The 27,246-nt window shown below is 40.7% G+C and overlaps 1 protein-coding gene across 1 annotated transcript in view; it reads left to right on the top strand.

Moving 5' to 3' along the window:
- eif3ea (eukaryotic translation initiation factor 3, subunit E, a) overlaps positions 1–25,365 on the top strand; it is a 29,098-nt gene extending 3,733 nt beyond the window's left edge. Inside the window, exons 4-13 of the mRNA XM_063487777.1 lie at positions 717–759; positions 2,332–2,436; positions 8,289–8,414; positions 8,781–8,905; positions 11,948–12,074; positions 12,667–12,768; positions 16,812–16,921; positions 23,375–23,477; positions 23,945–24,079; positions 25,208–25,365. Coding sequence (XP_063343847.1) covers positions 717–759; positions 2,332–2,436; positions 8,289–8,414; positions 8,781–8,905; positions 11,948–12,074; positions 12,667–12,768; positions 16,812–16,921; positions 23,375–23,477; positions 23,945–24,079; positions 25,208–25,243 — 1,012 coding nt within the window. The 3' untranslated portion in view covers positions 25,244–25,365. The remainder of the gene's footprint in view (positions 1–716; positions 760–2,331; positions 2,437–8,288; positions 8,415–8,780; positions 8,906–11,947; positions 12,075–12,666; positions 12,769–16,811; positions 16,922–23,374; positions 23,478–23,944; positions 24,080–25,207) is intronic.
- Positions 25,366–27,246: the final 1,881 nt, after the last annotated feature.

The raw sequence follows: 27,246 nt of genomic DNA, 5'->3' as shown, positions 1-27,246 counted from the left end.
TTTCTGGCCTCGGGATATTTCTTATGTGGAACCTTATTAAGAAACTGTTTTGTGGCAAGAAATGCACATGCTAGTGGCTAGTGGGTGTGTTAAGTGATCGCAATATGTGTTACTAGTGTGGACAGCAGGCTGACATTTCACAGTAGAGGGTGGATATAAAGGAGCTCAGAGAAACAATCCACCCAACCATCTTTAGCTTGAGAGCCTAAATCAAATTCATTTAACAAACATCACACTTGTGCCAGTAAATGCACACTCATTCATTCCCACTGTGAAAGCGAACTCAACCCAGGCACACACATAGTTTCTATGTGGTGTTCACATAAATAGATTTTAGGTCACAGGCAAAGTTGTAAAATGCATTCAGGAGAGAACAGTTAAGGGAAGCCAGTGCATTCCTTTATTTTGACAAACCCATAGAGACACAGAGGCTGTGCTGAGAAATCAGTATTCACTTTATTCACCAGACATCATTTGTTTGACATGGCTAACATAGATTTATGTTGGCCAAACCAAATGTAATAAACAGCCTATCACACCATTTTAAAAGTGAAATGGTCTTCATTTATGTATGGTTCTTGATTTAGCCCAAAAGTGGAAAAATATACCTGAATGATGGTCTAAATGCCAGTTCTTTAGCCAAACGGCAACTCAAGTTAAATGGTCTCTAACTACAGGAACTGTCTTGCTTTCTTCTTTTTCTTTCTTTCTTCCAGGGATGGACGAATGCTCTTTGACTATTTGGCAGAGAAACATAACGTAAGTTGGCCTGATTTGCTGACATCTCACTTCTTCGCTGCATTTCCCATGGCTCTTGTGTGAACTCATGGTTGTTTTAGGGGCAAAGCGGGAGGGACAGGCCGAGCAGGGAAATGCAAAATTACTTCCCAAAACCCTTAACTCATTTTCGGGGTTTGTATGGCTTGCACAAATTCTGTGGACATTTACATTCTGTGGTGAATTGTTAAGAATAAACGGAGTAGCTCGGGACTCGTGGATAGAGCCGCAAGAATGCCGGAGGTTCTATATTTACCGTGATGTTTGGCTTCTTACCCTCCCCTCCATCGGTCCCCTCCTACTCCGGTATCCCGCTGACCTGCGTGCTGTCCTCAGTGTACCTCGACACAGCCCAAGCTCAGAGCCCCTCAGTATGCACTGGGAAGGGCTTGGGCGGCAAAAGGCACTCGCTGCCTGTCACGGTTGTACTGAGTCTTCTTGAATGGCTTGACGTCAGCTCACGCTGCTCTGAAATACTGGACAGGAAGGACATTTAAATATAGGAAGACATGTAGGCTTGAAATGATAGCCCCATATATAATATATAGTTCATATGACCACATCTTGGAAGGCGTTTTGTTTTGTTTTGTTTTGCTTTTTTTAAGTTAAATATTCACTTCCTTTTCATTGGGGGAAAAAAATGATTTAGCAGTGTGCCACCACAGCAGGGAATTATTCAAATGCAACAAATAAATATGGAATATTGTCATATTTGTGATTTCATTTATAGGTCATTTGTGTTTCTCTGGAGTTTTTGTTATGACTGTTGTTAAACATTTGTGTTTATTTTACTTTTAACAAAACAAAATCATAATTTTATCCATAATGTGTTTATTTTTATATATATATATATATATATATATATATTGTGTATGTATGTGTATATATATTGTATTTCAGCTGATTACATTTTGATGATACCAGCTCATGTTATTTACTTTTTATTTAATGCAATGATGGTTTGACACTTGACGTTGCTATTTTGTTCCTGATCGGTAAGCTCACATCATGATTCTAATGGCATGAAATGCTGCCATTTTTAAAACCTGAGATACATGGAAGTTGTCTTTGAGCACATTCCTGTGACACACTGCTTGTGGCAGTAGTGAAACTGGGGCCTCGCCTACGGGCTCTCCTAACTTGTTTCATTTTAACCCAAGCCACAATGTTTTCTCAGTTTAACCAAATCATTTTGGAGGCTAAGTTGAACCAAACAACTAGAGAAAGTAAAAAAGAACAAGTGGTGAAAATGCTAACGAGTGAGTGAAACTGGACACCACCACATCACCTGTTTACTTATATGATCAAAAACTTTTTAAAAACATAATTTACAACTGTATAATGCCTGTACAAATAATGTTCTGTAAAGAATTATCATATAATTTTGATAATCTGTCAACATTTCAATGATTTCATTTTTTTTTTAAGGTCTCAATACATACCAATGTACCCTTTAGAAATGGTATTTATAAAGTTTTAGTCTTACCATTTCACGTTGTCAGCAATTCACATTGTCTCTGTAACATTCGTGTTTATGCTGCATTTCTCTTGCAGTTTCGTCAGGAGTATTTAGACACCCTGTACAGGTATGCGAAGTTCCAGTACGAGTGTGGAAACTACTCTGGTGCTGCAGAGTACCTCTACTTCTTCCGTGTCTTGGTAAGCTTTCAGCTTTGGTCGCACACATTTAACACATTTACAATCTATTGAACATGAATAGTGGCATTTGCTGATAACCGGTACCCCTTCACTTAACAGAGTGCCAGTACTATTTTTCTGTCCTCATTTATATACTAGCTTAAGGCGTTCGTCTGATATATTAAAATTGAACGTCACATTAGGTTTGCCAGATAACTTTAATTCCTCCATATGCCCGTACTTGCATAGCAGAGGAAAAGAACACTTAGAAGTAATTGAATGTGAAAAGCTTACGTCATTGCCTGTTCAATTCCCTGCACGTCTTCTGTATTAGGAGACTGCTGCTCTAGGACTTGAGTAGGATCTTTTACTGGGCCAAGTGATCAGTGGCGGACTGCATAATCTGTCTGTAGTCTTCTCACGGGGCGGGACTCAGTAGACAGCTTATTGATTTGAGTGCTGTGGCCAGAGAGTCGCTAGTCACGACTTCTGAGCTTATGTACTTAGTTATGCAAGGCATCTCCCAGTTACCATTAAGAGGGTTTCATGCAATTTGCAAGGTGTTTCTAAGAGGGTGTGTGATTATCATCGGGGATGAAAATTAACTGTACGTAATTAATAGCTGTCTTCATCGTACAGCTATCTTTCTTTTCTGAATTTGGAGTGATGAACTGGAGGACAAAGCCAAAGTTTTATTAAGTAGTTTTCAAGATGTTTCAAAGTCCAGTAATGCCAGTGACTGTCTCACAGAGAAAGATAATTACTGTTCACCGAGACCACTGCCAGTATTCTTGTTTGTGCACATGCACACTCCCTATGTCCTCTATAATGGAGCCTGACTGATATATTTGTGAGGCTGATGTACTGGCCGATATTAGCTGTTTTTCCAATGTAGTAGTATCAGTATTTAAAACGGCTAATAAATGAAAATTAAAAAGGTAAAAAAGAGACGAGAAACACCCTTCAACCATATTATGAATTTTGATGATGCTTATTTTGTCCAGCGAAAGGAATTCTGCAACTTCCCTGTTGGCAACACAACACACGTTTGGAACGCCAGAAACACAAACAGTTGATCTTAGCTGAGTTGGGCAGAGCATAAATGAGTAATCCACTGGATGTTCTGACAATTAAAATTAAAAAAAAAGGGGGGGGGGGGGGGGGGTGTAAAACGGCAATGTCATGTTATCTTATTAAGGAATTATAACTACACCCAATAAATGCTGGGAAATCTGATTATGTTTAATTTGTCTGAAAGAAAAAATATCCGCAAACATTTTTTTTTTTAAATGCCCAGGAGGATATATTAGTATCACTCTTGTTTTTAAAAAAAAAAAAAAAAAAGAAAGAAAGAAAGAAAGCAAGCCCATATCGAGTGGCCTCTACTTTACAAACACAAAGTCATATTGTGTATAGAAGCAGAAAATGGGAGTGGACTCACCTGGATGCATTAAAGAAATCACAATTGCCAAGTTTTGGTAAGTGCAACGATCAGTGGTCGTGGTGTTTTTGTGACACGTTGGGGACTCTCCAAGCTTGTACAATTTGTTGACTAAAGTCATTTGGAATAAATCAAAATGTCCTGCAGAAATTAAACTCTATTGTTACTCCTTGTGTGTAATCTTAGATCAAGTGTTTGTGAGTTAAACTCGGAGCTGAATGTCCTATAATGAGCGATGGAAGCAGCCTGCATAGTTGGTGGTTTCAAAGTGTCTCTCTCTTGTCCTCTAGCTTTGTCGTTCTTTTGTTTCAGCATTTAGCTGTGTGGTAAAGCAAGGACTTGTGCTAAAGCAGACCAGGGAGAATGGGAAGAATAATATCAACATTTTGTCTGTTTATTAGAGTGAAAAATATTAAGACCATTTTTGGTTGTTTCTGTCTTCATTAGCATTTGATACGGCACTGCATCCTGTCTTTTGGATGTCAGTGACTCTGCCTAGTCATTAGGGCTGCCACAAACGATTATTTTGATAGTCGACTAGTTACCGATTATTTTTGCGATTAGTGGACTAATCAGATCATGCATCCATTGGACATAAAACGTACAGCTTATTGCACCAGCATGCATCTGCTCTTATATAACTATCATTAGCTTACAGCTTTAAGTGTTTAAGGTATGTGCTAACTAAAAATAAAGACAAGATGATAATATATTAAATTTTAATGAAATTTGCAGATTGTTTCGGTGGAGTTTAATAAACACAGCCGTCTGCTCCTTGCTATCTAAAATATAACGGGACACCGGAGTATATTCTCGAGCATCTCACACTTCTGATAATCAGTTGTCTGCTTGACGTTTATTCAGCTGTGTAAAAACTATAACTTTAATCTCAGCCAAACCGATTTACTCAGGAACAAATAATATACTGAAAAAGCCAAACAATAACATTTTTAAGTTATCTAAGTGACTTATATGTCATGTTTAACCTGAGTAGCGAAAGACGGCGGTGGGGTTGAAAACGATTTTCCGGGAGTCCGGTGTTCTCACCGCCTCTAATGAGTCTTGAACCCCGGCTAGCTATCGAGCTGCTGGGTAACAGATGTCTCAGAAAACGTCGGAGCGCTTTTGAAAATATGTGGTGTCTTGATAAACTGAGCAGATATTTGAAGTTTACACAGTTACATTCTCGCCTGAAAATATGTTAAACATTTATTTTGTGACCCAGAAAGAATAATAAGAGTAATATTAAAACTAACTAGCTGCCGCCATTGTTGGAAACTGAGCAGGGCCGCGCTATGAATGCTTGAATTCTGGGATAGGTTGGGCCACGAAGTATACACCCGACCCATCCTTCAAATCTGGGGAAATGAAGGGCGCATTTGTCGGCCGCATTTGCCGGAGTCTTGGAATTTGGACAGTCTTCGTGTCGCTGTAACGTAATTGGCCTACAAATGCAGCCACAGGAGGATGTGCTTCCTGAATTTGGACACAGCTACGATACCGGACGCAGCTTCTTCAGGGTTTAACGGCAGCTGGCATCCTTGTACATGCAGTGCTGCCGTCTTCTGTTTCATTCCGTTATTACACTCTTAAATCCTACTACTTATTCCTACGTCTTTTGGGATCTTACAAAGCTTCAAACGACGCGTCGACTATTTAATTAGTCGTCGACGATTTTGATAGTCGATGTAATCGTGACTAGTCGACTAATCGTGGCAGCCCTACTAGTCATGCACGTCTCGGTTCCCCTCCAGAAAATCTTGGCAATGAGTTTAAGCAATGATTGACCTTCTTCCCTACAAACAACTCTTTTAGCCCAAAGCAGTTGGGTATTTTACTGATGTGCTCAGATCTGTTAAAGGAAGAAACAAATCAATAGTGTGTAAGAAAAGTCTTCAAAAGCTTGCAAGGCGTATGACCCACTATCCCAACAACAGTTGTTTATGGCGCTGCAACTCAGTCTAAATAAACCAAAATTGCTCTAATTGAGGTATGCTGTTCAAAGTCCAGCAGCGAGGGCTTTTTTCCCTTTTTTTTTTTTTTTTTTTTTTTAACCCTCAAATTGTTAGTTTCCTCATTTCCAGCCTCTGTAACTGGATATCTGTTGCTTACTCTTGACAATGCAAGAGGCTTTTTAGAAATGGGAATAGGTAGAAATGGGTTTCATTAGTGAGACTCTGTGCACTACTCCCTCTCCTCCTCCTGTCTTTTTTTGTGTTTTTGTGGACCTCCCATCCTCACAGGCCCCTTGTCTGCCCCCCCCTCCGTATGGGAGAGGTGAGGTTCCATAAAGTCATTTAACGTGGGAAACCCAGTCAATTAAACGAAGGAAGCCAGCCTTGCAAAATCCATGCCTCAGGTCTTGTTACAGTGTGGCCTAGCCCGAAAAGAGCAACTTATTCATATCATCACTTAATGCAGGGATTGAATGTTAAGAATAAAGATTGAGTATCCCGACGGATCCCCAGCACAGTAAATTTATTGTTGCTGGTCAGTCAGCGAAAATGTGCCCATTTCACAAACCAATGGAAACTTAAGGTAACTGCTGGAAAAACCCAGGTATTGAAACTTTTCTAGCGTGGCGACTAGTGAAAAGCCAGACTGTGTGTGTGTAGAAAGCTGCCATAATGACCTGGAGGTCAGCCAAACGTAGCAGGCAGGGACTTCCAAGAGAGAAAAAATAGCAAACAAAACAAAACACTAGAACAGATGAAACGCTGACCTTTATATCGGCAGCATAGCCAGTTTCTTCTCAGAGCTACAATGCTGATCTTTCTTGTGACTTCTGCACACCCCCCTTCAAAAAAATCATTCATTATAGACCAGAGACGTGCTCTGTGATCAAAGAGCGCTGCTCCGACTGGTTGGATGGACACAGCATCTTACTGTTTTCTCCTTTGGGGGAATACCACAAGAGATTTTCCAAATATTTTCCCTTTACCTGCCATCATCTCATATTATAACAGCTTGATGAAATGTTATCAGACTGTAGCTGGTTTTTGCTAAGCAAGAAATCCCTTTATAGCCAAATAATCACCAATTTCAGTTTCAGCGGAAACCTGTTCTCTTATTTTTCCTTTTTTTGTTTAAAGCCTTTCCTGCATGTGTGCATCTGTCGTGTCTCACAGTCTACTACAGCAGCTGTCCGATGTTGTACAGGGGCGTTTGGTTAGCATCTAGGTTTCTCTGGACGCTCCACAGACACCCACCCCGACTTCCTGCTTGATTCATGTCAGTGCGTCTGGTGTTTGGTGTTATCGTGGACTACTGTGGCGCACAGTTTCCCATGAGCCCTAGGGTGTAGTCCAGTGGTCCACTACAGAGTGATTGCATCGCAGAGGTTCAGAGGCATTCTCAACCTGCGTTTCATTACAGGATTCTTTTCTTTCTTTCTTTTTTTTTTTTTTGTTTGTTTGTTTTAGCTGGGTTCTGGGAATCAGAAACTGTAGCCTGCAACACGTTTGAGAGTAATTATCCTCTCAAAGATGTGTCTTGTTAGCCTTGGTTCATATTTCAGCCTAATTACCTTGTGATTAAGACGGAGTTGTCCAGATTTATTGAAGGTGATGGGTGGCACTTTTCATTTCTTGTATGAAGAGCAGCAATATTTGCAAGAAATACTAACAATGCCAATTTTCTTGGATATTTTGAAGTTGGATCATTTAAATATTAATGAAGACTTATTTGATCACTCCTGTGCTGCTCTGTTGCACAGACTTGGGCAGTGTGATCTTGACTCAGCAACATCCTAACTACACAGCCACGCTAGCAAATAAAAAGTCATGACCTATGTGCCACATTCATTTAGAACAGTCTTTTATCTCCGATGTGTGCCCTAATTTTATCAGTCTATGATATATATTTTTTGGATTAGTTCTGATTGCAAACAAGTCAAAAGTAGCCCCTTGCAATAAATACATTTCAAATTTTAAACGACGTTTCATCTTGCTGAAGCGTTTTTAAACCTGAGGACCTTATTGACATTACCCAGTCAAGTGAACTCTCCAACCAAAATGCTATAATTCTGTAGGACTGTTCAGGAAATTTCAGTGACACATTCTTCAAGTATGTCCTTACTTAATGTGGCAATTTACCCAAAAGTGCTTTGAATGTGGTTCTATTAAAAAGTCTTTCATAATCCATTTCTCTTGTCTGTCAAGCTCCATTCCCCTGCCATGACATAATTTAATTGGTTTGAAGGGTATAAATGGGAAAAGTTACTGTATCATACAACACTGCTACTGAAGCCAAGCAAACGGTGACAAGCCCTGGCTTGCTGCGTATGGATGCAGATGTTGCTGCTTGGTCTGCCAGCCTGTATGAGAACAACCTTAATTAGTATTTGGTCTGTCAAGTAATGTGGAAAAACACTTGTTTTGCAGGTGGGACTGTGTCATCAGTTTAACAAATGTATCATGTTGTCCGTTTCAAGGTCCCATCTACAGACAGGAATGCCCTGAACTCGCTGTGGGGCAAACTGGCCTCTGAGATCCTGATGCAGAACTGGGAGGCAGCCATGGAGGATCTCACCCGCCTGAGAGAGACTATCGATAACAACGTAAATGCCCCACTTCTCAGAATTTGATACCACATTTAGATTCCCTTACATAGACTCCCGTATTGACATTTCACTTGCAGTACAGCTCTGCTGTGGCGTTTTATTTCTTGCCACACACACTCATCTGACTGCTTAAGAACTTGGATTTGTGTGTTAAGTCATTATCGGTGTTTCTTTGGAAGCCGAGGTGATTTCTTTGTTTTGAAGATGAGACGAGCTTTAATATAACTGTCTTGAAACATATTTGTGACATAAAATTACTTTCTTGTCTTTTTTTCTTTGCCTTTTGGTGGCCTCTTTTGGACCTTCTTTTGTGTCTTTCTTCGTGCTCGACTGGGTTTCTGCCTTGGCCTTGGCTGTGTCCAGACCGTCAGCTCCCCTCTCCAGTCTCTTCAGCAAAGGACATGGCTCATTCACTGGTCTTTGTTTGTCTTCTTCAACCACCCCAAGGGCAGGGACAATATCATTGAGCTCTTTCTGTATCAGCCACAGTAAGTACCGTTTTTATTATATTTTTTTTCAGTCTTTCGACTTCAATCATTCTTTTAGACAGGAATTTGAAAACTGTTGAAACAATCCCAGGAAGTAGTTGAAAAGATCAGATACATTTCCCCTGAACAATGTCTAAAAGAAAGGCACAGTTTTGCAGTGTGGTTGAGACTCGGCCCTGTTGGCTGTTTAAACTACACTCAAAATGGCATTTTGTGGTTTAGCATTACAAATGCAAATGAAAATGAGATAATGTCTAGAAATCTTTTTTTTTTTTTTTTTTGCATTTTGAGAATGGCCGTGACTGAAAAATTATATGCTGTGGCTGCAGTGTTATATTTTGACCCTCTAACGTGTTATCTGATTTGTATATATCAAAATGCTTCATAAAACATTTTACACGCTGAACTTGATTTAGAGGGAAACTGTTTTCTGTCATGACACGTTTTTTTTTTTTTTGGTGGTGGGCTTCCTCATGAAACACTGCTGGTATTTTCAAAGTGGTTTCTGAAGTGTGTTTTCGTGTGGTCTGTTTACTCTCCAAGTCGAGAACCAGGCCATATGTATCGCAGTTCGGAAACTTTATACACTGTGTTAAAATTTGCACACCACCTATTTTGATGTCTTAGCTCCCTCCCCTGTTCTGATTGCAGGCTTGTATAATTGTACAGATGATTGGGCTCCACAGACAGTATGACAGGCGACCACAACACAGCACACTCAAATGTCTGGTTCCCTGAATTTTACTCAGTTTTTAATTTTATTGTGGATGATTAAGGAGGCCTGCCCAATAATTACTCATGAAAAGCTCACCCAGCCATCTGTTTGGACAAACTGAGGTAGATTTGTGTGCTTTGCAGTTTCACAGTCTTGAAACCTCATGTTTTCCCCGCTGAGGCTTGGCTTGGCTCTTGTTTCCCATCTCTTGACCAGTACTTCCTTTGGCTGAAGTTGGTGACCAGTGGTTGGCCTTCAGCTCCACATTTGACCTCCCTTACCCCTGCAGTCAGCAAATGTTGGTCCAAAGCCTTGTTTGTGTACTATTGACAGAGTGTGCAGACCTCAGGGGAAATAATATCCAGTAACAAAGTATAAGACTGGTGCAAAATAGTCAAACACTACTGCAGTAGTACACCCTGTGTTACTTGATTGTTGAAATCACTCCTTGGGTTGTTTGACATGACTTTCTTTTTCCTACAAGCTGTAAAATGGGACCTGCTCCTGTGTTCTCACACAGACTCCTTAAATAGAGGAAACCTGAACTCATAGTTGATTTCTTGGCTGCATGCCTCAGTAGCATCTTCAGTAAACCAGTGCAGTGATGCTTGTTGCCTGAAAACTAAAAAAAAAACAAGTCTCCTAAGTGGGTTAGAGTGAATGCACCAAGAAGGCTATGGTACAGTGATTCATGCAAGATTGCTTGTTATTGGAGCCCCCAGGAGAATGAGTAGGTGTAAGTTAATCAGGAACACAGCAGGGAGCGTTGTGGGGTTTTTTTTTTTCTTCACGGGAGTCAAGCAACTACAAAGCAAGAAAGGGAGCTCTCCTAGAACCAGGCCAACAGTGGCTTTTTAAAGGTAGCCCACTGCCATTTTTAGACTGAACTTCACAAATGCCACAGGTTCCCCTGTCCCTTTAATTGATTTTGATAATTAAGCCTGGTTTAAAACCGCTTCTCTGAGTAACATGTGCTCCTTTGGCCTTAGCTATGGGAGAACTGAAGGAACCTACCTGGGCTAAAAAATTAGGTGAATTCAGTTGGCTAAGGACCGTGGCTTTCGAAAGTCTGCTAACCTTTTACAAAAAAAAAATTAAACTGCACACTAAAGGACTGCAAACCCTCTTAAAGTCATGATAAGGGCATTTTAATACTGGGTATTACAAAACTGTCAGAACACACAGTGAATTGCAACTTGGTGCATATTTTCTTGGATAGCCGCAGACTGGGCAGAGTACACGATGACTCCAGTCCACTGTCAAAACTATTTATAAAGAGCATGCGAGCAGATCAGAACTCAGCCATGGAGTAATGAAAGAAGGTAAATCACAATTTACTTTTACACCATGTGAACAGCAAAGGGCTTGCTGGTCCTTAACCTGGGGCAGTAACAGCAGCACACTGCACTATGTAAAGCAGACAAGCTGGCAGAAGCAGTGTGATGCTTGGAGTAATGTTTTGGTGGGAAACCTTGCATCCTGGAACTCATGTTAAGATTACTTTGACACATACCACCTACCTAAACATTGCTGAAGATGTTCACCCCTTCATGGCAGTGGTATTCCCTGGTGGAAATGGCCTCTTCCAGCAGGATATTGCATTCTGCCACAAACATTTTTCAACAATGGTTTTGGGAATATGACCATGTTGTCTTGGCATCCAAATTTCCCAGATCTCAATCTGATTGAGCATGTGTGGGTTGTGTTGTAAAAACAAGTCCACGTAGTTTCAACATTGCAACTCAAATTACTTAAAGGACCTGATGCTACCCCCCCAGACTCCCTCAATACCACAAAGTGCTATCAGAGAGAAGTCTAGTTAAATGTCCATGTCTCTAATTTGGAGATGTTTTGGTGTCACAAATACTAGGCAGGTGGTTTTAATATTGTGTCCAGTTGTTGTGCGTGCAGCATGTTTTTACAGAAACAGTATCTCCACAGTTGGTGTGGGATTATAATGAGCCTGAAACAGGGTTGTCTCTCTCGTGTTCAGCCCTTAGCAAGTTGACCTGTGCTTGGAGCATCAGTCTCTCTTGGATTGAGTTTCAGCTACTGGGCAGGTCCCTGCTCACTGATCTGTATCTTCTTGCCAAAATCCCCCCCCCAATAGGATGCTAATGAAAGAAATCGCTAAAACTTGAACCCATGCCGACCCAATGAAGGTCCTGTTAGGACATTTATCTGTTTATCTGCAAAGGATTTTCTCTGTTCAAAATGCCAGGAGCCTGATAAGAATCCCAAAATGTTATATTATGTGTCCTTGTAAAGATCACATCTATGCTTACGTTGGTCTTATAAGTGATTGCTTTCATCCTACCTCACTCCAGATACCTCAATGCTATCCAGACTATGTGCCCCCACATCTTGCGTTACCTAACTACAGCGGTCATTACAAACAAGGATGTCCGTAAACGTCGGCAAGTTCTGAAGGATTTGGTGAAGGTCATACAACAGGTAAGGAAACACAAAAAAATCTGTCACACGGTGCACAGTTATTAGGTCATTACTTATTGGCCATACTGGCTTTGAAGGGTGGGTAACTGACCATGTAATCCAATAGCATTGCTAACACTTCACTTTAAGCACAGTGGGTATATATGTTATAGTTTGAGTCAAGCAAGAGAAGCCTTGAACTCCTGATGAATGGCAGTAAACTGATAAACTGTTGTGTGCCTGTGCCTTATCTACCAATGACAGTAGTTGGTTCAGAGATCTAAGCACTGTTTTGATTGGCTGTTGGTAATGAATAAAAGATGTCCTCAGTACTCTCTGCTCTATAGCCTTATGTCAGTTTAGGAAATTTAGAGCCCTTCAGAGTTCAGAGCATGGTTTCATTTATTTAGCAATTGTGCCCAGCAGGTGGTGGCTCTGACTACATTGTAAAACGCTTGAACTTCACATACAGATAGTGATTCACGTTTGCTATATTTGTCATATTTATTTCTAAATAAACTATATAAACTACTTGCACCTTACCGTCGATGAGCCATAACTTTCTAACTTAGACACATAAATATGTTTGTACCTGTGGTTTTTATGTTCTCAGGAATCTTACACCTACAAAGATCCGATTACAGAGTTTGTGGAGTGCCTGTACGTGAACTTTGACTTTGACAGTGCTCAGAAGAAGCTCAGGGAATGTGAATCGGTGAGTACCCACTTCAGTCATCTCACCAACAGTAAATTTGTCATTTTGCTCCCAAAGGGAGAAAGAATGTTGTTTTGTTTTTTTTGTTCATCTGCGTGACAATACGGGGGTCTTCTGAGGACGTCTGATTTGTGGGTCAGACTCCTGAACTTTCACACAGAGCATCATAGTATTAATGGTTAGTAATCATGTCATCTGTGTGTGACCTTCTGCACGTTCACACAGCGATTCTTTTCGCCGCAGTTCTGCGTGGGTCCAGTGAGGCAGAGCAGTGATAGGCTGGGCCTTGTATCTCACTGTCTGATATGTAGAGGTCTCCTTGGACACTGTATGACTCAGGCTTCAGTCAGATTATGCTATGGCCTGTAATTGACCCATCAGCCTAGTCGTTAACAATAAAAGCTTTATAAGCACAAGTCTCCGCAGAGGCATGCAGACACTCGGTTTAAGAGGGAAATCTGTCATAACACCACTGTTCAGAGCATTTATTTCAATTTCGGTTTGCAATGATGAAATGTAACTTAATATGAAATGTGAGTAGCTTACAGTAAAAGTCTTCTTTGTGTGTTGACTACAAAGCTTAACACACTGAACAGCATGATGATTTGAGAACTTGTCCTTGAACAAGATAAGATTTACAGCTCACTTTGCGGAAAAAACCCGCAAAGACATGATGCAAAATAAAAATAACATTCTGCCCTCTTTTTCCCAAAACCTATTCAAGGTCTGTGTTCAGTCTTTTCTAGAGAATAGTGCTAATTTAGTCCATGTTCTCCTGCATTTCATACACTCAATTTCAATAATTTGCAGTAGAAACGCACACAACTTGGTCCAGAGTTAAAAGTAATCATATAGCTTATTGTTCATCTTCTTATATTACTGACTATATACAAAAGACTGGCTACAGCTGCCTTTGCTGGGACACCTGTCATCCAAAGAGGTCACACCAATGTCTGGGCTGGTGGAGTAACAAAATAGTTATTTATAAATAAATAAATAAATAAATCACCCCTGTTTTTGTTTTTTGTTTTTTCTGTTTTGTTTTTATTTTTTGCAGGGGGAAACCATCTGTAGAGGCCAGCACCAGATTGTAAACATGCGTTTTAACGCTTTAAAATTGAGCGTTTTAACATGAAATTCTTTTGGGCACTTTCGCATTGTTTACATTTTTTAGCTCTGGAGGTTGCTGCTTAGTGTGAGACGAGCAGAACAGGAGCCCACTCTTAGAAAAACGGCCCCACTCTACCACTAGAGATTTAAAAATGCCACAGGTTTTTTTATTTGAAAGCGTTATTAGACTGGGTGAATAAGAAATAATGGCTCTTCTGACTCATTTTTCACTTTAAGGTCAATTTAATTTTATTTTGGGCACTGTGGTGCATAATTGAGTTATTTGGCTTAATTTGTATCTTCTGATCTCAAATATTGCCAACAGTGTTCTTTTTCTTAAGGTTAATTCAAGATTTTGCACAGTTTTTACATTTGAATTCTGTCAGGTATGTGCGTGATAGACAACATAATAGGTACATTGAAACTAGACAGTTGCCAGAGTTTATCAAAGATTGTTGCATTAGTGGCCTTTGTATATAAGATACATGGATACTCTAAAGGATATTCTGGACACATTCTGTGGTAAGTAATCAAATTTAAAGACAGAGCAGGTGTCCTGATTGTTGTGCTATGTACATGTTGTGTGTTTATTTAGTAGAACTTGATCTCCTAGTTAATTCTCTGCATACACACTGTAATTTGGCTTTCCCAGATGACGTGCTAATTTGGAGGTGCAGAGGATTAAAAGACTGAACTTAGGGCTATTTGGCCCCCGTTTCATCTTTTGCCTCTTGTAGATAAATGAAAAACATGTGGCCTGATCAAATGGCTCTTTCTTAGGAGAAAATGTTTATAACTCATGTCAGTGGTATACTTAAGGTTCTGTTTCATTTAGATTTATTCTCTTTTCTCTAATACGGAGTCATCTGCCTCACCATATCGCTACTTTACAAATGAGGAATTTAAAACCAAATTAATTAGCCAAATTTGCTTTTATGTGGTTATGTACTTAAAAAAAAAACAAAAAAACAAAAAACACATCCAACGTGGGGGAAAAAAAATATTTTTCTGTAGGGTCTTCACAGGCTAAACTATGACACGTACTATCATCAACATTAGCACGTGTCCTGTTTCACCTAAGACGTGAAACACACCCTCAATCACCGTCCTTGTTAAACACTTGCACGCTCTTTTTAGGAGCTCTCAGGGTAGGTCCTGACCTCACCTCGTGGGGTTCTGTTTACAGACTCGACTGTGCTTGAAACAGATGCTCACTCCCAATTTCCTCTCAGAGCCCAAGTTATTCCAGGTGCTTTTAACACTAGCTTACCTGTCAGTCTTATCAGAGCATGTGCAGTAGGCACAAAAGGCTTCTATTAACCTTGTCCAATTCACAACTAGTTGGGTGGTTCTAAAAGTGTTTAACAGCACCTCTAATGTATTACTGTGATGGTATGCAAACATGTGTTTGCTCCCAAAATGGTCTTGTTTGAAGTCGGTGAGACATTTGTGCGGGGAAAGAAAAATCACACGCAAGAGAATAGTTTCACTGGTTAAGGGATCTCACAGACCATGGAGTGATTGAAGTAAACCACTACACACTGGAATTGGTTTTTGTGTTGATGAACATTTGTAGTGCCTCACATTTGATCCGCTGAGAAGAGTGGCACCCATTTATTTGCTGATTGCCGTAATAGCAGGACATGCGTATTGTTTTCAGCTCTCCCAACTTCAGTTCACTGCAGCCGGTACAAAAGTATGAGCCAAGTGCTTTCAAATAGGGAGTTTAGCTTGGTTAGGCTGTACAAGTTGTTATTTGTTTCTTTCCCACTCCACCCAGATCTGGAATCGCTGTCAGATGTTAGATGCTTGCATGGCAAAAGAATGAAAAGTATAGGGCTACCTATAGTCCGGCCCTCAGATTGCACATAAATGGGCTCTTCGGGCCCCTTCCAGAATTTGTTTAAGCTTTGTGGTCTGAATCCCAGATGACAATAATTAGGGCACTTAGCTGTTCAAAGTTTATCAGCCTTAGATAAGCATTGTCATAGCTGAAAACGTGTGTTGCCTGATAGCGCCATGTAGTTGGGATTTATTCAAGCAGAACTTTGTGCAGATAGCAGCTTTCTAGGCTTAAGAAAACAAAGAGCTGGTAATCCTTACAGAACTTTTGAAGATAGAGGTCTGTGATGTGAAATAGCTCTCACTGGTGCGTTGGAATGCAGTAAGCACTGGGAAATGGGAGCATTTCATACAGTAGTACCTCTGGGACCATAGTTGGGACATGAACATTTATAGCAGATTAAATGGATGAATAGGCCATATGCAGCAGTAAGAAAGAGTCAAAATGAGGCTGTATTTGTTATTGTAACCGGCCACAGGTGATTTTATTTTATTTTATTTTATTTTTTGTACAGTACAGATGGCTGAAAAAAAATCAGTGTCATTTGTGAATGGAATTGAACTTGTGGTGTTGCAGATGCTGGATGACAGTAGCTGTGAAATTTAACAATCCTACAGAGAGGAGAGAGAGAGAGTTGACACTGAACCAACAGACCAGCTGACCGGTGATAAGTCGCTGACAGGGTGGTCATCTCTGTGGCTGGATCTGTTCTTACTGAATGGTGTCATGTGGTGGTTGTAGAATCTGAAGATTTGTGGTTGTTTTTGAAGTGTATTACTTAGAGAGGGAACTTTATTCTGAAACAAAAATGCAGACAGTGTGGTTCTTCCTACCCCATTTACTACAGCAAAAAACAAGTTGGAATTGGGCTTAAGTGAACTGAATTCTTTTTCCCCTTATTAAATAGGACATTAAATAAAAGAGGCAGACAAATTGAAACCTGTAAAGCAGCACTCATGACTTTCCACTCTGTCTGGTCCAAACTCAGATTTGTGTGTATTTTAGGCCAGTGTCCTGCATTGATAGAAAAAAGAATTGCTTTAATACCTGTTGTACAGTGCTCTAACATGAACTTCTTCCCGTCTCTTAGGTTCTTGTGAATGACTTCTTCCTGGTTGCTTGCCTGGAGGACTTCATCGAGAACGCACGCCTCTTCATCTTTGAGACCTTCTGCAGAATTCACCAGTGCATTAGCATCAGGTTAGTAACACACATTGCTCAAGAGTTGTCTGTTGTATTGGATGTGAAGAATGTGTATTCCCCAACTAGTTGGCAAGTAATTCCTGGAAGCTGCTGGCAGTTGCTACATGAAGTCTGTTGCAAAGAGGGTGTTGAACCAAAAACCACCTCTGGCCGGTTTGAAAGCTGTGAATGTCTGTGTGCGTAGAATATGTTTGACAGGAAAACTCTGACTGACATCATTAATGATTAACAGGAAATACTGTTTAATATCGCTACACTTCAAGATGCAGGAAGTAAGAACAGCTGCTTTGCGATTAATGAAATTTTCCTGAAATGAGTGTTTATTGGCCTCTCCGTGCACAGCCATGCTAACCCCACACATCTTGGGGATAAGTATTATGGGGTTTAACTGCTTCCAGGTCTCTACAGGTTGCTGTGCTTACTAAACTTTTAAGACCACCTGTCAAGGCCAGTTCACTACAAGTTGTCTTCCAGTAAGAGGTCAGGGTTTGGATTGCTTTAGATGTTCCCAGCTGCTCCAGTACACATAAACATTTCAACTCTCTTTGGCTGGGTAAATGGAGGTCAGGGGGTTCTGTAGGTCTTAATTTGACTGTTAGCTTGAAATTCAATTTAGTTACATTAAAATAAAATTGACCTTGGATCCATCCCCAAAACCAAGAAATTTAGTAAATGCTAATTATAGTGAGCATTAGCGGCGAGAAAGAAAAAAGATTATAGTAATTGTTTGTAATTAAGAAAGATTATAGGATTTGGCATCAATTTGAGAGTTATAAAGATAAAGAGAAATTCAGCCTTCCTAGCTATCACGCTTGTCTTTGTAAGTGTTATCTCTGACGTTAGGAAGTGCATATGTTATTCTGTTGTTCATACTGTTCCAGACTAATTTACAGTACACATTTTCCACTGCTTTCACACAGCAGTATGCCGTCCCTCAGGCCTATTGTGACTGCTAAAGATTTGAAGGAAAGGCTGTATTTCCAAGTATGGTTCACAAACACGTGATGCTCAGTGGAAAGAGGGAATGAATTACTTCTTCTGACACGAAAATGATTGCATTGACTGCTACATAGAGCTGTGGAGGTCTGTAGTCAAGGTTGAACTATGGAACATGATCAGGCCCTGTCGAAATCTCCAATTGCAGATTGTCTGGAATTGATTAGGAGTCCTGGTTCTTTTTGGCAGACTTAGTGCAATTGGATCCATTTACTTGTTAAGGACCACAAAAGGTTAGTGGTAACATTGAAAGAGGAAGTTGAACAGTGATTTTTCTACTTTTCACCTTTTTGTGTGTCCTCAACTCTCTTGTTTGTTGAGGTTTCTGAAGCAGGAACACAAACCAAGGGTCGTTCTAGGGATTTCCGTGTTTATTTTTGGTGGTGTTATGACGATGGACAGAACATGTCTATTTTTGACAGACAACCAAATTCCAAGTCATTAGTCCTCTACCCAGAAGCCCTCTGCACCCAAGCGTGGATTCAAATGAATTTGATGGCTGTTTTTAATGAGGACATTTTTACAGCTGTTGGCCATGATGGTTTCACAGATATTTAGCCTTCCTTTTGCCCACAGCTTGAGATACAAAAGTAGACCAGAAGTTGGCTTATTTTAGTTATTTTATGCAAGAAAGGCTTATGTAAAATGTACTGTAGGCACTGAAAATGTGATTTAGCCCACACTTGCAATCTCTCCCCCCCCCCCACACACACACACACACGTTCTTTCGTCTAGACTTTTCAGTGTCTCAAGAGTGTGTGTGCGTGCGTGTGTGCGTTTCCAATTTAGCTTTGCTTTCCTTGTTTGATTTACAGGCTTTATTTCCTTAGTCCTTCCATAAATGTTTCAGACCCTGCTGTGACCTCAAATGCACACTTGTCCTTTGACATTATGAGTAAATGCTTGAGACGTGGTCATTTGGGGAAGTTTTGTCCCGTTCCCCCCCCCACTCATGACTGGATTGTTTTGTACACAACAGTTCACTGGTATTTGGAAGGGGTGTCGTGTGTATTTGGAAGTAACACTGAAGAGCTTTCCACCTCACAAGTGAGTCATTAAAAAGACCACACAATCATTTCGGTTTCTCCGAAAAATCAATTTTACCCCAAGCCGAAAACGAGGTTGCTCCAAATGGCTTGGACTCTTCTAAACACTATCATATGTTAGTGTTTAACAATGCATTCATTTTAGGCCAGCCATGTTAAGAAAGGGTCTACTTTGGAGAAGAACCCCAACCCCCCCCAATCCTCCTCTCTCCCTTAACTGAATTAGACCCCAATGCCTGACCTCTCTGTGCAAGTGTGAGCTTGGTATTGAGACTCACAGGAGTCCTCTAGCCTGAAGTCGAAAGCTCAGGAGCCAGAGCGAGTAAGGGGTCGAAATGAAAGTGATCCTTCTCCCCAAAGGAACAGGATCATGGTTGTGTAAAATAAAACCAGGCGTGGAAGCTGCCTGTTCGGCTTTAAGGCCAAAAGATGTCAATAGTGTGGGTTGTTAACTCTGACCTGCGCACTGCATGCTCCCACATCTCTGTCCTTTTCTGTCTTTTTTTTTTTTTTTTCCTTCCCCTCAGCTCTTCCTTCTCTCTGAGATATAAGTAAGGCTAGCTGTTGAAGAACACTGTCACTAGAACATAAGATAAAGTTACCCTGCTCTGATATACAAATGTGCTTCCTGGGAGGAAAACATTGCCAGACTTTATTTTATAAATTAGATTAGAGGGCTTTGACTCGTACAGGCCAAGGCCTTGGGCCTTTTGGGGCACTTTGCGTTCCTGTGTTATACTGCAAAGACAACAGTGAGAAGGGTTAAGGATTAGCTCAAGTCCCCAGCGAGGAAACCAGATCATGTTTGTTTTGAACACCATATCTGACCTGGACTTGACTGACATGCGTCCCGACTTTCCTGAATTGTCAAACAAAACATCCACAGTATTCCTGCGCAGCAATCACCTAATCACTGGGGTGAAATTAGAACCAGTTTCAAATTTACTTTTGAATTTGCGTTAGATTAATTGTTAAATAAATAGTTGAAGAATTGTTACTAATATCAGTCAGCTTGATAGAGTGCGATGTATAGTACCCTTCAAAAGTTTTAGGTGCTTTTGATGCCTACAGTTGTACCCCTTATATTCCAGTCTGCCTGCCTGATGTTACTGAATAAGTCATCCTGTACCACGTTAATGATCCCACATACAGAGTTATTAAGGACTGTCTTCAAGATCCTGCAACACATTGCCTCACAGAGCATGAAATCTAAATCTTGAATTTCCAAAGTTGACAGTGTGAGCTGCAGCTACTCATCAGCGCATCATTTACTTTAAATTAACACTTGCTGATGTGAAATGGTGTCAGTGCGATCACCGACATGTGTTAACCATCAAACCTAAACTTGGGTCTTTAGACAGCCTGCACACAAACTTGTGACGTTCCGGACAATGATCCATCAGAGCAATTTTGTTGTCATGGATCATTTTCCACAGGTTTGATGAGCTGAAGTGTAATCAGCTGTCCGGCAGAGCTAATGTTACAAGGTTTGTTGATATGAGTGACAGCTTCATCAGCCTCCTCATATCCTTTCCCCTCCTCTGGGCTGCTGGGATACTCGTGAACTCCTCGCAGCTGCCTTTTTTTTTCCTGTCCTGTTATCCACCTTCTCAATCACTTCACTTGTGGTGTAAGTGTTGAGAGATGTGCACTGTCACTTGGAGACCAAACCCTATTTTTCTCATTATGCTGAGGTAATGCGTTTTATTTGTTGTTTATGCTTTTAATGCCTCATCCAGACACTGACATCATTTCACTTCCCTTCTTTATGTGGTTTTGCCACCATTTGACCAACATTCATGGGTTAGAAAGTGGTAGTCTTTTTTTAAAGTTTTTAAGCCTTGAGGTAAGACAGACATATCACAAATCCAAAATAAGATTACTTCCCACTAAAAGAATGTCTTAAATAAGCCTCTGAGAGCGACAGTTGAAATCTGTACTACTGGTTGAATTTGTTTGCTGAGGCATGGCGTGAGAAGTGGTGTGGTCTGGGCAGATTCTTACTTATATTGAAGGGGTCTCGCGAAATGTGGTTAATTGACCAGGAAGTGATCATTAACAAAGTCAGTTGTTTTATACAGGCCTTTTTAACCTGTGCTATTGCTTTTTTTTGTTTTGTTTTTTGCAGGAATACCGATTTTACGCATTTGTGCCAGCAGGATTTGTGCTTCTCAGGGGAGGGGCTGGTTTCATGGTTTTGAGATGAGAGTTGCTGTAGTCATTCTGAGTAGTGCTCAAAGCGGCCGTGAATATTTATTGGGGCCCTGATATGAAATGTGGTAGGCGTGGAGGGTGGTGAGGGTCAGACAAGAGGAAAGAGGCAGGAAATGTAGGGGGAAGGGGGTATCGAGGGGGTCTAGTTATTTTGAAAGCCGCAAGGGAAGCCAGCTGCAATGGGGAAAGCTTTGGATCAAAGAATGCCAGCCACCCTCATAACCCCCTCCTTATACTGTGACACATCTACATCCAGCTCTATCAAAGAGCAGCCCGGTCTCCTACCTGGCTTTTACTTCAGGGGACATTTGCTGTTTGGAGTTGTCTGATGAGCTTTAGCAGCCAGGTGGACAAAGAGTGTTTCCTGGACAGAGCTACAAAAAAAGAAAGGGTTAAATAATTACAGAGGTTCACAACATGGGGTAGTACCCATTCTTCAAATTGAGTTGTTCATACAAGTCTGTAAATCAAGCTCCCATTAGCAGGGGACCATTAGAAGTGTTTGGGTGTGTTATATACTTTTTGCCTGAAGCGCAATGTGTTGGCCATTTATAAACGTTGTCAAATGGAAATAATAACCAGTCATTTGGCACCTAATGTGCAACATCAGTCATAACATAGAGTAGCATTAAATAAGACTTACTGGGTGCTAGAACATATTTCATGCATGAATCAGCACACACAGCAGCTACATTTAATTGAAGTCAGGGTTTCCAGAAGCTAAATGTTACCTGAGAATTAACAGTAAAATTCAGTTGGGGTATTTTATTTATTTTATTTGAAAATGGCAGTTTTCAAAAATTAAGTATAGCTCCATGATTTAGTAGATTAGGCTCACCTTTAGTGTAAATAACTTGAAGTAACACTTTTCTGTATGAAATTGTCTTTGTCTCTGGCATAGTAGTTCTTGGCCTGCTCTTCTATACAGCATTGCTTCATTTCATTGAGTTTTGTGGGGAATCATTTATGCACATCTCTCTTAAAGTCCTGTCACAGCATTTCAATCAGGTTGAGATCTGGACTTTGACTCGGCGATTGCAGCGCTTTGATTCTTTTCTTTTTCAGCCATTCTGTTGTAGATTTGCTGCAGTGCAGGAGATCGTTCTTTTGCTGCATGACCCCATATAGACCAAGCTTTAGCTGTTGGACAGATGGCCTCACATTTGACTCTACAATACTTTTGTACTGTTGATGTTCAACTCCAAGAGTCCCGTGAATCCGAAAATCAACCCAAATCATCACTGCTCCACAACTGTGCTTGACAGTTGGCGTGAGGTCTTGGTGCTGATATGCTGTGTTTGGTTTTTGCTAAAGGTGCCACTGTGCATGCTGTGTGGACGAACATCTCCACTTTGATCCCGTCTTTCCAAAGCATGTTGTTCCAGAAGTCTTGTGTGTTCTTCTTCTGTTTTTATAGAGGTGCTCACACTTGCTGAATCAAGTGCATTTGATCGGAAGCACCTGGCACCCTCTTAATTCCTATGAAAGCAGTAAATGTGTACTTACTGCTATACAAGACTGCTTGGAATTTTCTTAAAGTGTCAGATTTTATCAGCTGTTTTTTAGACTTTGCTAGACTGTTGGTGGCTCAGCATAGTGCTTCAGGCTACAACAGTTGAGACTCATGCAGAAGTCGTGACAGTTCGATCTACGTACATTGGTTCTTTTGTGGGGAGGATTTTATTCCCTTTTTTTTTTTTATTGCTTGGGATTTTTCATGTCAGTATTTGATAACAAGAATAAAATCTGTAAACACAGTATGAGTATTGTTGCTGTTGTAATGGAGCACGTTGTTCTTAAATTTCTTTTCTTGTTTTTACCTGACAGTCGCTGCAGACACAAAAAGACAATTTCAAAAAGGCTCATAAACAAAACCGTTTAGTTTAGCATCCTAAACTACTTACAACAATATTGATAACATTGTTTTTTACCAGGTATGTTTTTACTACCTTATTTTAGCACTTAGAAAGGTGCTATTCCATACACGTACACTAATGCACAAGAACAGCTGATTTTTGCCGATATCCTGTCATTGGCTAAAAGTATTGGTCAAATTAAAATTCTAACTTGATTGCTGACCAATGACACATCCTCTGGGAACTCTTTAATGTCTCTAGAACATTTAATATCAACGTTACTTTGAATTATTTCAACCGAACCAGGTTAGAGCTCACTGTCTCCTTTTCCTCAACAGCATGCTGGCAGACAAACTGAACATGACTCCCGAGGAAGCCGAGAGATGGATCGTCAACCTCATCCGCAACGCCAGGCTGGATGCCAAGATAGACTCCAAACTGGTGAGACCCTCTGTCTTCTTCCTCAATCAGTCAGCTCTGTGCTCAAGTAATGAATCAAATCCTTTAAAACAAATCTCAGCAAATTGGGGGCTGTTCCAGAACCACTTCTGTGTAACCTCAGGAGGGAAAAGGAGCCCAACGCTATACTCATTCTTTAAATTTTATTATTTTTTTAAAATGGAAGGGTAGCTATAAGGACATTGTAACCGCAGTATCTGAGCCTTGTTACATATCCTCTTATGAGGCTCTATGTTGATCCTACATGTTATGGCATACCCATCGCAACAGTTCTCTGTAATCAGTAAATCATAGCTTAGTCTACCAGAATGACATAGAATTATCTAGATGTGCCTACAGTAGAAACGAATAGGACCTATGTGATACTTCTGGTTGGTCATTGTAGAATAGCATGCCTGCGAGACTAAAAGTTATTGGCATTATTGTGAGGCTATTATCCATTCTTCTAGGGCCATGTGGTCATGGGGAACAACGCCATATCGCCTTACCAGCAGGTGATTGAGAAGACTAAGAGCCTCTCGTTCCGCAGCCAAATGCTGGCCATGAACATTGAGAAAAAGCAGGCCCAGAGCAACAGAAACGAGGTGAGTAATGCACAAAGTGTACATTTAAAAAAAAAATTCACACAAATCTCCACTCCCTGCTCGTCGCGGTAGGGGAAGCAAAACTCACTTAACTGATCAGACTGAAGGTCAGCGTGCACTCAGGGTAGTTCAAAGCACCTCAAATGATCAGCTCAGAAGAACAAGGCTCAAGAATGTTGATGAACAACCATCAACAAAAGCTCTCTTTACACGGAATAAAGCCAGTAAGAGCAAGTTTAACAGAGCTAATGCTTTCATCCCTCCATTGCTCTTCAAAGGCCTAATGACAAGGTAGATTCCAAACAACCATAAAACGAGGCCCGAGCTCAGTGACTCAGCTCAGCAGCGTAAATAAGGTGGACCCTCACTCTGGCTTTGGTGAACATTAGTCAAAGTCTGGAGTTTTCTGCACTTAGGACCTGTTACAGATGTCTGGCTCGGGATCCAGGCATCCCATTTAAGTCTGTTTTTGATGTTGACCTTGCACGTTATGGCGCTATGTAGGCAGTTCAAATATTGCAGCTACGCGCAATGCTAAAATGATGCTCCAAACTCCCTGAAAAGTTGACATCTGTCAGAGCGGATTGACGGGCAGCCCGACACGACCGAGACCAGGCAGTTACAGCATTCATGATATGTGCGCCTGTTGAGTATCTTTTGATGTGCTCAATTAGCCTCCTCCCTATTGTTTGAATGTCTGCAGCGGGAGTGCAACCCTAAACTTATCCTATAAAAAAAGCAAACACCCCCCCCCCCCCCCCCCCCCCCCCATTAAGGAGTTTTTGTAATTATACCAAAAAAGAGAGGTTGCAAACGACTCACAGAGCACGATTACATCCTGCTGTCCTTAAGGCTACAAATTACTTGCATATAGGGAACATTTACAGCCTACCATGTGGGCCAGCTGCTTAGGGTCCCTGTCAGCTCTCACAGCCACCCAGCACTCACCAACAGAACACACACACATCACACACACCCGACAAGGGGAAAACGTCATCATATAACTGCTTGCACATGTATGTTACTTTTTTTACATTTCCCACAGTCAACAAGAAAGATTTGTTTTGATCGCTCACAGTGATGTGCAAATGGTCTAAATGTGATGTTTTCTTCACGCTTCTCTTGCAGACACCAAGCTGGGCAGGTCAGGAAAGCGGATTTTGATGGATCACCCGTGCCCTGTGGTGTTGCATCTTTTTTTCCACACTTGTCCCTCAAAGAGCAGATTACTGTTTTGCACTTGGTTCAAGTCATCACCAATTCAATAAAAGTGACCAACAAAACCATTTTCACTCATGATTGTCTTATTTCTGGACATTACATTCTGCACTTGAGGTTTGAGTGGTCAGAACTTTGTTTTTTTTCTCTCTCTCTTTTTCCTTGGTTTTTTTTTTTTTTTTTTTGCTCCGGTAATACTTGATGAAGTTTTAATGTTCGCATTGAGTCACCGAGTGGGACAGTTAAGACTAGTGCGTGTGATGCGGCTCATTTGTGTGCTGTAATGATGAATGGCTGTTTAGTCTGTTGGTTTTATGGTGTTTTTAGTGGTTCACTTCACTGTGGCAGGCAGCCTCCCTGAGTGGGATGTCAGCTGAAGGAAGGAGGGGGGGGGGCAATGGAGGTGATGTGCAGTTACCAGTGGTCACACTGTGTGCCAGTCATCCTGTCCATCTGAGGACATGAGGGAGCCATAAAGAACCATTAGCCAGACGGACACAATCTTTTTAATGTCCCACCCCACCCCCACTTTTCTCTGCTTTCGACCTTCTCATAACTCAAGTCCTTTGACTCTCCCTAACTCCCTCTTTATTGCTCACAAACAGGGTGTCGATCCTTCATGTGCCTTTAATTTTCTTCCTACATGCAACTGAACTGCTAAACAAGGAAAAAAAAATACACCTGCACTTTCCAGAAAGTGCAGAGAGTGTTTGATCACCCGTATGTGTGCTTCACCCGTAAACGTGCTCCTTTTGAGTGACACTGTCCTGTCCAAGAAGCAGCAGGACAGACCGATAATAGGCGCTTTCCCTCTTTTTATTTTCTTTCATAATGCGTCACAGACCAGCTCGGTTGACAAACACAAGTGCACTGTGTACATTTAGAGGTGAAATATGAAAACCTGTTTTTTCTTTTTTGTTCTTTTTTTTAAGTGGGTTTGTTCTAAGTACACAGCATGTCCCATTTTATTTATTCAGCGTGCTTTGTAAACATAGGTATCGGAGAAGGGTTTCACAATCGGTTCTATTTTTAACTGAGATCGCTTCTGGGCTTTGCTGGAAAAGGTGTGATGTCAGATTTAGAATTTAACTATGATTGAATTGTTTCTTTTGAAAAGGTTCTCATCAAGACAAACACAAAAAAACTAGCAGAATTAAAAAAATACTTCCATTTTTAGACACAAACACATCTGCTAAAATGTAGATTTATCTTCTTTGGCTGGAAATGATTATCACAGTTACAAACAGAATAAATGAAAAGGTAAATAAAAAAGCTGCCTATTAAAGCCACATTTAAATTCACCAACATGTAAAGTGAAGACTACTGAACTATATATATGTATGTGTGTGTATGTATATGTGTATATGTATACAGACCCTTTCCAAAAAATTAGGATATCATGGAAAAGTTTATTTCCATAATTCCATTCAAAACGTTAAATTTTCATAGATTATAGATTCATGGCCCACAGCTTAAACGATTTTAAGTACTTAGTTGTTTATCTGTACATAATTTGGGCTTCCAGCTCATAAAACCCACGAAAACAGGAATTCAAAAAATTAGAATACCGTGAAGACATTAGCATTTACTTCTCAGTTTTTGCATTTAAAAAAAGAAAAAGGAAAAAAAATTGGGATCACATCAAGTCAATCAAAATGGGGTACTTTCAAAACGATATGTCAATCTTCAATACTTGGTTGGGAATCCCTTTGCCTTAATCACTGCCTCGGTGTGGCGTGGCATTGCCTGGGAGTCGTGGAAGCCCAGATTTCCTTGATGCTTGCTGTCAGCTCTAAAGGTTTTTGGGTCTGGTTAACTCCATTTTCCTCCTGATAATACCCCATAGATTCTCAATGGGGTTTAGGTCCGGCTGGCCAGTGAAGGACTGTGATGGCATGGCCATCAAACCAGGTTTTGGAGCTTGTGGCGGTATGGGCAGGGGCCAGGTC

Source organism: Pelmatolapia mariae, linkage group LG10_11 (genome assembly GCF_036321145.2).
Source record: "Pelmatolapia mariae isolate MD_Pm_ZW linkage group LG10_11, Pm_UMD_F_2, whole genome shotgun sequence".
NCBI lineage: Eukaryota > Metazoa > Chordata > Actinopteri > Cichliformes > Cichlidae > Pelmatolapia > Pelmatolapia mariae.
Note: the sequence above shows the minus strand (reverse complement) of the source record. Positions and strands in the feature narration are given on the sequence as shown.